Genomic DNA, 8,881 nt, shown 5'->3' with positions numbered 1-8,881 from the left:
ATATGTAGTCTGAGAGGTTGTATTCCCACATGCAAGATGTTTTGTCTGTGCCAGAAGGAAAGGTAAGGTGCTTTTTTCTTCCTGACAGTTTTCAGAAAAGAGGGCCATTCTCACATTTAGATCTTTACAAAGTTATTATGGACGTATTTCCAACTGCCTAATGGACAGGCTTCTCTGTCCTGTCTCAGTAAGTGGCACTTCCAGCCTTGCAGTTTCTGGGGCCAGAAAGAAGCCTTGGGGCCGTCCTGAGTGTCTCTCACACCCCATAGCCGATCCATCAGCAGACCCTGCTGCTGGCTTTACCTTCAGATGTGAGCGTAGGCCCACTACTCTCCACTGTCCTCTGTCTCCCCCTTCCCCACACGCTCTCCCCCTTCTGCTGCCATGGTCCAGTCACCACCCTGCATGCCTGGATTGTCACGGTAGCCTTCTAACCCATCGGTCTAGTCCCACCCTTACCTACCCCCTGTACCTGACTGTCCACCTGGCCACCACAATCATGCTTTCAAAATAGCAATCAGATCAGGTTGGCCTCTTGCTCAAAACCCTCCAGTGGTTCCGCCCCACAGCCAACATCTTCATGGGGCCCACAAATCCCTACATGAACTGCCCTCCCTCGTGTCACCCCAGTGTCCTCTGCTGCTGCTCACCACCCTTCACTCTCTCCAGCTGAGCCACACCGGCCTGGTGACATGCTCACCCGCCTCTGGGACCTTGCACCTGTCGTCTGTTGTTCTTAGTGCCCGGAATGCCCTTCCCCGTCATGCTGCCTGGCTCACTCTCCCACCTTCTCAAATGCCACTTGTGCAAGGTCCCCTGACCAACTTTTATATCCTAGCTCTCCTCCCTCATTGTCCCCTTACTTTTCTTCTCAGCACAGAGGAAGTACTTTTCATTTAATGAATAAGTGAATTACTGGGCACTCCCCCAGTACTTTGTTGAGCATCAGGGTGCACTTTGGGAAAGGCCCAGAAGCCCTTGGCAGCCTGGTTTTGGATCCTTATGGCAGTCACCGGACCTAACTGTCTGAAAAAGGGTATGATCTCACAGTTACCAGTGTTGGAAATTAATGGGTCTTTATGGTGGTCACTTTAAAGGACAGTGTATGAAGTGGTTCTGTTACGGCTGTCGTGGATATAAATCTGGAGGATTCCTAGGCAGAAGACCCTGCTCTCAAGTGACAGCATCATCCTCAGATTCGAAAGTGCTTTCTCAGAGAGCTTAGACTTAGATCAGCGGTTCTCAACCTGTGGGTCGCGACCCCTTTGGGGGTCGAACAACCCTTTCACAGGGGTTGCCGGGTACTCGTATGTGGGCGTATCTGCATGTGGGCCTGGAGATGGATAGAGGAGCGGTGTCTTGGTTCCTAAGACCATCGAAAATATGTGTTTTCCGATGGTATTAGGCGACCCCTGTGGAAGGTTGAGAACTGCTGACTTAGATGGAAGTGAAGTTGATGGGCTGTGGAAACTGTTAGGTGACCCCAAAAGTGGCTGTAGTGATGACAAAGATAGTGATGTGAAAGGTGCAGGTGATGAGTTTCAATGAAGTTGTTTAACGAAATGTGAGTGGAAAAATGCAGCATTTCTAAACAAATATTTTATATATGATTTGAAGTATGTATAAGTAACTTGACTATAACTGGTAGCTGTTTAACTATTTCACTTACACATTTAAACGTTTATGAATTTGAGCATTATTTTTGGATCATCACATTGGGAAAATGGGAGAATTGCCTGGTATAAGGGCATATACGGTAAACGTCCCTGTCCTTTTGAGCCTCTAGAAGGCCCTATTCTGTGATTGATTGTGGCTGGTCTGCAGTCCACCTCCTTCCACCCCCCTTCTGCCCAGATGTCAGAGGAGCTGTGAGAGGAACCTTCTGGATCACTGAGTCTGGTGCTTCTTTCAGATTTTGGAGGCAACATCAATGTGGAGACCATCAGCACCTTCATTGATGGTGGAGGCAGTGTCCTGGTAGCTGCCAGCTCAGACATTGGTAAGTCTAACCTTGGAAGTCCTGGTGCTTTCCGCCATTTCTCCAGGAAGCTTGGAGAATTTTACAAATGGAAGCTGCCAAAATGGCATTCACTGAGTGGTCCTTGGCCAAGGAGTGAGGGAGGGAGCTGTGGGCCATTCAGTTCCTCCTTTTCTGTGATGAGCCAATGAGATGTGGGCTTTTTTTTTTTTTTTTTTTTTTTTAAGCTGAGCCATCCTGCCACTTGTTGGCAGCTCAGCGGCAACTCAGCTTGGGCTGGACTCGAACCGCTGTTGCTCAGAGCTCAAACCTTTGAGCGAGCTCTTAACCAACTGAACCACTCAGCTGGCCCCAAGATGCGGGTCTTTTTAAGGGCTGGGAATCCTGGCTTATTTTCCTTTGTTTTTTGTTTTTGTTTTGGCGGCTTTTTCCTTAAAAAGAGAAATCAGGTAGGGGGAGGCTAATTGGGTGGAGCCCAAAGCATTGGACAGATTTTTGTTTTGTTTCCTATTTTGGAAAATTTCAAAGATACTTAGAAGTATGGGGAGAGTAGTAGCCTGAACCCCATGTACTTATCACTCAGCTTCAACCATGAACAACACCTGGCCAGTCTTGATTCATTTTTTCAGCACTGAGAGATTTTTAAAACCATATTGGGTGGGGTTCTCAGTAAGGTGATGATAAAGAAAAACCTTTTAAGCCAAGGTCATCCAGGTCGAGTTTGCCCAGGTATTACTTTGCTTCAAAGGGGTTTTTTGTGCAGAACCAAGGTCACTGTGTATTTGTGGAGGGAGAGGGCCGGGTGGCTTTTTGTTTTACCAGTTCAGACTTGGACCCCTGCAGGCAGAATATCGTGCTGCTGTCCAGGGCTCCAGCGGGGGCTGAGCCCGGCCTGGTGAAGCCGCAGGGCCCTGGGGATGATGGCAGAGTGAGTCATGGCGATGCTAGGACAAGTGACAAAGCTTGGCTCAGGGCCCACCCGTAAGGACTCAGCCAAACGTATCTTGGGTCTGTGCAGGTGACCCTCTTCGAGAGCTGGGCAGTGAGTGTGGAATCGAGTTTGATGAGGAGAAAACTGCTGTCATTGACCATCACAACTATGACATCTCAGACCTTGGCCAGGTAATCAGGCCTGTCGCCTTCCAGGTTTCAGGCCCTTACAGCAAAGCTCAGCCTGGAAACTACAAGGAAGCAGGGAGGGGACCCTGGCCGGGAGGCACCTTTTCTTGACCACCATCCTTCCCTCTGCCCTTGCAGCACACGCTCATCGTGGCTGACACGGAGAATCTGCTGAAGGCCCCGACCATCGTTGGGAAATCATCTCTGAATCCCATTCTTTTTCGAGGTGTTGGGTGAGCGAGCAGGGTGCAGCTGACAGAAACCTGGGGGAAGAGGGGTCACGCTAACTTGTCAGGAAACCGACTGAACCTGTGATTATTTGAGGGTATTCTTTCCTCCAGAGGGTGCGGATGAGAGTAATTTATGACATTGAGTCAAACTTCATAGTTATAGCAAGAGGAGAGCTGAGTGTGGCTATTAAGAAAGTAGGATTTATTCCTGCAAAGAGGTGGCCCTTAGGGGACCCCAGGTCCTTTGGGCTCAGAGTTCAATGGTTCTCTTTTTCTTCTACAGGATGGTGGCTGACCCTGACAACCCCTTGGTACTGGACATCCTGACGGGCTCTTCCACTTCTTACTCCTTCTTCCCGGATAAACCCATTACCCAGGTAAGGGGCCTTTGCAGCTTGGAGGCTCCAGCTCCTGGGCCTGGTAGCAAAGCCCTTTTTTATTTGAAGCTGATAACTAAGCAGGAAAGCACACTTTGTTGAGGCTGATGAAATGAGAAGTTGGTGGGAGCGGGAAAGTGGGCAGAAGCTGCAGGGTCTCAGGCTCTGCCCTCAGGGAGGGCCCAGGTTGTTCAGGTCTAGTCTCCTGCCCCCTTGCCCGAGGCCCAGCGGCTTGAACTCTGCCCTGGCTCTCCCGGATGACAGCCCCATTTGTTCCCAGTATCCCCATGCAGTGGGGAAGAACACCCTCCTGATCGCTGGGCTGCAGGCCAGGAACAACGCCCGCGTCATCTTCAGCGGCTCCCTTGACTTCTTCAGTGATGCCTTTTTCAACTCAGCAGTGCAGAAGGCCACGCCCGGCTCCCAGAGGTAGGGGCCTGTGGCTGGGTGCTGGGGTCTGTGCAGATGAGGAGGACGAGCCTTTTAGCTGTGAGTGTCAGAGGCTAAGTATCTTTAGGTGCTTTAAAACTACTCGAAGGCTTGACCTGGTTGCTGTTGCTGGTGTTGGCAATCCAAACTTTTCTAGCAATGGCTCCTCTAGAGAGGTTTGGAAAGTGAGTCTTTATTGAGCAGGTGACACCCAAAGCAACGCCACCTCGTATTGTTTTCTGTGTTCCCTTTAACTAGGATACTTAGGTATGTAATGGCCTACAGGTGGAAATCAGCTCAGTGCATTTCATCCTGGTAGACAGAGAACAGTCTTGCTTCCCAGCCACTGGGAAGAAGTTGGTACTGGTGCTCCAGCCTCCTGTTTGCCCTTCTGCAGGTATTCCCAGACAGGCAACTACGAGCTAGCTGTGGCCCTCTCCCGCTGGGTGTTCAAGGAGGAGGGTGTCCTCCGTGTGGGGCCTGTGTCCCACCATCGGGTGGGCGAGACAGCCCCACCCAATGCCTACACTGTCACTGACCTAGTGGTAAGAGCTTCTTGGGAGTGGGAGGGCCCCAAGGTTTTGGCCAAGTTGACTTAGTTCGAAAGCATTTATGGAACACTTCTGTGTTGTGCCTGAGGGGCCTAAATAAGGATGAATGAAGTAACCTTTACCCTGAAGAAAGTCAGTTTAGTGCAGGGAAACGGATACCCTAGTGGAGACCTTGTGGAGAGGTGTGGTTTTGCTGTGGGAGTGCAGAGGCGGGAGGGGCTTCGCCGATTCACTCTGCTGGGAGTGGGGATCACAAGAGAAATGACACTGGAGTCGGGTCTCGAGGATGAATTTGTCAGGCAGGAGAAATGGGGCAAGGCAGGAGAGCAGCAAATATGGCAGCAGAGATGCCCGAGTGCCCGGCATGGTCTAGGGGTGGAGCATGGGTGCAGACTTCCGCGGGCCTACAGAGGTAGATGCGAGTCAGAGGGGTTAGCCTGCTGGGAGGTACCTCAGTCATTGTCTGGGGTGGGTGGTGGGGCCTGCCCGCTATGTCACGACTTATGGGAGTTCCTGCCAGATTCATGAGTGGGGAATCAGTGCAGCTGAGGATGGCAACACACCTCCTGTCACCGGCCTCCCTGGCTAACGGGCCTTTTATCTCAGGAGTACAGCATTGTGATCGAACAGCTCTCAAATGGCAAATGGGTCCCCTTTGATGGTGATGACATCCAGCTGGAGTTTGTCCGCATCGATCCTTTTGTTAGGACTTTCTTGAAGAAGAAAGGTAAATGTAATTCTTGCACATGAAGCTGCAGGAAGAGTCCCTGCCTCTGGCTTGCTCTTGGGGGGCTAACAGAAATGTGGCAGGACGCCCCCCTCCTGGTTATTTGTGTTGCTCATCCCCAGGTGGCAAGTACAGCGTCCAGTTCAAGCTGCCTGACGTGTACGGCGTGTTCCAGTTTAAAGTGGATTACAACCGGCTGGGCTACACTCACCTATACTCTTCCACTCAGGTAAGCGCAGGTTGCAGTCAGTCTCCCGTTTTCAGTCAGCGTGTGTCCCTCCTGGGCCTGTCACCTCTGTCCTGTTGCAGGTGTCGGTGAGGCCGCTCCAGCACACGCAGTACGAGCGCTTCATCCCCTCCGCCTATCCCTACTACGCCAGCGCCTTCTCCATGATGGCGGGACTCTTCCTCTTCAGCATCGTCTTCTTACACATGAAGGAGAAGGAGAAGTCTGACTGAGGCCTCACAACGAGGAGATGCAGGGCTTTGAATAGGACTGGGTGTTTCTCCCTTTATGGTGGATTTTTTGTTTGTTTGTTTTTTAAAGCCGTGGGACAGTGGCACAGCCTTACCTCAGTGGGAGATGCAGCATTGAGAACCAAGGGGTGGGGTTAGGGGGCGACTCTTAGGTGAAGTTTTTCCACCTACTGCTAAGTGGTGTTTTCCATATGTGCAGTCACAGTCATTTCTAAAATAAAGAGAAACGCTGCCCTCAAACTTCCTCTGGCCCTGCTGTGCTTCGCTACTGGAGGGGTTGTTGTTCGGAAATGACTGGATCCAGAAATAGTAAGTGGTCTCTTTTAATTTTGGCGAAGACTGGACTGTATTTTAACTATGAAATGATAGCATTTCCAAACTTCTCAAGGGATCAAATAAGGTTATTACTACACTGAGGTTGGTGGGGCATCACTGAAATGGGAAATGCAGGGTAACAGTGCTTGTATGTAGAATTATGGAATTGCCTGCTTGAAAAGAACCTTAAATATGTTCACTTGCTTTAGGTGACGGCTGTGTTCCTAGAGCATGTGCAGAACTCGGTGTGAAATCCCTTCCCCACTGCTGGTCTCTGCCCGCAGAATTTTCTCATCTTTCTGGTATACCAATTAACGCCAAACAGTTCAAGGCACAGACAGATTCTGCAGTTATACATGTGCGTTTAATGCTTCACAATTCCTGTAAGAAATGCGAGTCAGAAGGAAATCAAGTTTAAAACCCTAAGCTGTTAATTTCTATTTCACCAGTCATTTTAGCTCTACTAGACTCGATTTAGGAGCTGGAAGAGCGCCGTGGAAATGCTTTCTCAGAGCTACCCCGGAGCTATCCCAGCATGCACAGCTGGAGTTCAGAGGCTCCCTATTCTCCTGCCTGCGTTTTCATTCTGAGACCTGAATATACTGACCTGTGCAAATGTTTGCCTTAGCTCAGGTCACATGCCACTGACAGCCACCACCTGGGCTGGGATCTTCGCTATAAAGTGGAGCGCAGGTCCGCCCCTCCTCAGCCCAGCCTCATCTAACAGACCAGCTCGGCCATTAACTCTGCGGAGGTCTGTGAAGACAGAACAGGAGCACAAGGTAGGGCTTTCTGGTCAGCAGTTAACACCTGAGGGATCTTCTCACCTGGTCAAAGAACTCATTCCTTTGGCTTTGTAGGCAGAGATCTTACTATGTTAATTGTAGCATACATACACAGAGGGGTCCCGTGATTAGCACTTTGTGTGATCATCTAGGCCAGGGGCCGGCAAACTTTTGAGATGGAAGAGCCACCAGGGGTCAGCAAATTGCGGCTCGTGAGCCTCTGAAGTACAATTGAAAATGAAGATAAAACAACTATCATAGTTTCATTTATAAAATTTTTAAAGGATATTGTTCACATAATGGTGATTATGTAAAAATATATTTATGGCTCTTAAATAATTTTTAAGTCGTTGTGAAAGACAGGATTGGCTCTTCCAGGGGTCAGCTAACTTTAGAGACGGAACATACCCAAAGAGCTGCATGTAACTCGCGAGCCGCAGTTTGCCGACCCCTGGTCTAGACCAAGGGCTGGCAGAGTATGGCCCGTGGGCCATTCCAGCCCGCAGCTTGCTTTCTGTATGGCCTGCAAGCAAAAATGGTCTTTACATTTTTAAACGATTTAAAAAAATTAATATTTTGTGACACATGAAATTCAAATTTCAGTGCCCATCAATAAAGCTGCACTGGCACACAGCCACGCTTGTTCGCTTACATATTTAAGATTATAATGACAGAGTAGCTGTGTTAGCCAAGTCTTTACTCTTAGGCCCACTCCAGGAAAGGTTTGCCGACTCCTATCTAGACCAGTTACTTCATTTTATAGGTAACAGAACTTCAGACCACACTGGTTATAGGACACATCCAAAATCGCACAGCTAGGTTTAGTAGCTACAGACCATGAACTTCACTCAGCATGTTCCTCCCATTTGCCAAATCAGAGGCCCTCTCTTCTGTTCACCAGCCCTCTCTGCGCCATCTTTTCTCTTGACTCCCACCCTCACACCTCTGAGCTCCCGCCCTCAGCATTCACAGACCATCACGACATAGATGCTGCCAAGTTCTTTTAGTAATTCACCAGCTACATCAGCGCTATCACGGGGCGGCCCTCCAGGAGTAGAGGAGAAGGGCTGCCTCGCACAGCGCTTCATACTCCAGGTTGGCCAGAAATAACATCTTCATTTTTGTTTCTACACAGCTCTTCTCCGTGAGCCTGTCGGCCAATAAAGTGGCTGCTGATTGTTGCAGGAGCCAGCCAATCATCTTGTCTAGTTTCAGATTCTTCAGGGCTAGAGTATGTTCACCCCAGAGGCTTAAATGAAGCACGTTAGCAGCTACTCGGGCAGACGGTCTCTGCAACAGAAAGGGAAGCTGAGGCTTAGGACATCTATGACAGTGCTCGGCCCACAACCGTTTGTTAATAAATCCTCACTCAAGGTCTTGCCTCTCTGGTCCCAACCAAATTCTGCCCTGTCCTTCTCCCTGCTCTGATACCTTTCACATATACTGGCTGCTCTCAGCCCATGCTCCAGGCTTTTCCACATGTACACATTTGGCTGGGGGGGCACTGTGCCCCCAGTTGGAATAGCCTCCCCATCATGGAAGGCCCATGAACCACCTCCTGCACATGAGCACTGGGGGAAGGCACTGTAGCTCATGGTACCTGGTAGCAGTGAGCATTACTGTGACAGTGACAGCATACTGCACAGTGAGAGGTGAGTGGAGGAAGGAGAACATGAATCCTGGTCTGTCTGCTCTTTCCACTAAGCATGCCGCCTGAACCGGACCTACCACTGTGGCTTCACATGTGTCAGCCAGTAGATTCCTTTAGAGTAATCTCAAAATGTCCAGGTCTGCTCTCAGAGACATCTTCACACCTGTGTATCTCATTAGATCTCAGCCGTTTCCATAAAGGACATCTCCATTAGACATTTCTTAAAAATGCATCTTTTCCCC

General features: G+C 49.8%; 2 protein-coding genes across 2 annotated transcripts in view; one reads left to right on the top strand and one right to left on the bottom strand.

Moving 5' to 3' along the window:
• DDOST (dolichyl-diphosphooligosaccharide--protein glycosyltransferase non-catalytic subunit) overlaps positions 1–7,213 on the top strand; it is a 10,368-nt gene extending 3,155 nt beyond the window's left edge. The window contains exons 3-11 of the mRNA XM_019666712.1: positions 1,913–1,999; positions 2,997–3,100; positions 3,236–3,330; positions 3,611–3,704; positions 3,985–4,133; positions 4,531–4,678; positions 5,291–5,411; positions 5,534–5,640; positions 5,721–7,213. Coding sequence (XP_019522257.1) covers positions 1,913–1,999; positions 2,997–3,100; positions 3,236–3,330; positions 3,611–3,704; positions 3,985–4,133; positions 4,531–4,678; positions 5,291–5,411; positions 5,534–5,640; positions 5,721–5,870 — 1,055 coding nt within the window. The 3' untranslated portion in view covers positions 5,871–7,213. The remainder of the gene's footprint in view (positions 1–1,912; positions 2,000–2,996; positions 3,101–3,235; positions 3,331–3,610; positions 3,705–3,984; positions 4,134–4,530; positions 4,679–5,290; positions 5,412–5,533; positions 5,641–5,720) is intronic.
• A 251-nt stretch (positions 7,214–7,464) lies between these two features.
• The window catches only part of PINK1 (PTEN induced kinase 1), a 13,748-nt gene continuing 12,331 nt past the window's right edge, over positions 7,465–8,881 (bottom strand). The window contains exons 8-9 of the mRNA XM_019666657.1: positions 8,433–8,559; positions 7,465–8,352 (exon numbers count right to left, since the gene is read on the bottom strand). Coding sequence (XP_019522202.1) covers positions 8,021–8,352; positions 8,433–8,559 — 459 coding nt within the window. The 3' untranslated portion in view covers positions 7,465–8,020. The remainder of the gene's footprint in view (positions 8,353–8,432; positions 8,560–8,881) is intronic.

The sequence above is a fragment of the Hipposideros armiger genome, unplaced genomic scaffold, assembly GCF_001890085.2.
Source record: "Hipposideros armiger isolate ML-2016 unplaced genomic scaffold, ASM189008v1 scaffold_477, whole genome shotgun sequence".
In the NCBI taxonomy this organism is placed as follows: Eukaryota; Metazoa; Chordata; class Mammalia; order Chiroptera; family Hipposideridae; genus Hipposideros; species Hipposideros armiger.
Note: the sequence above shows the minus strand (reverse complement) of the source record. Positions and strands in the feature narration are given on the sequence as shown.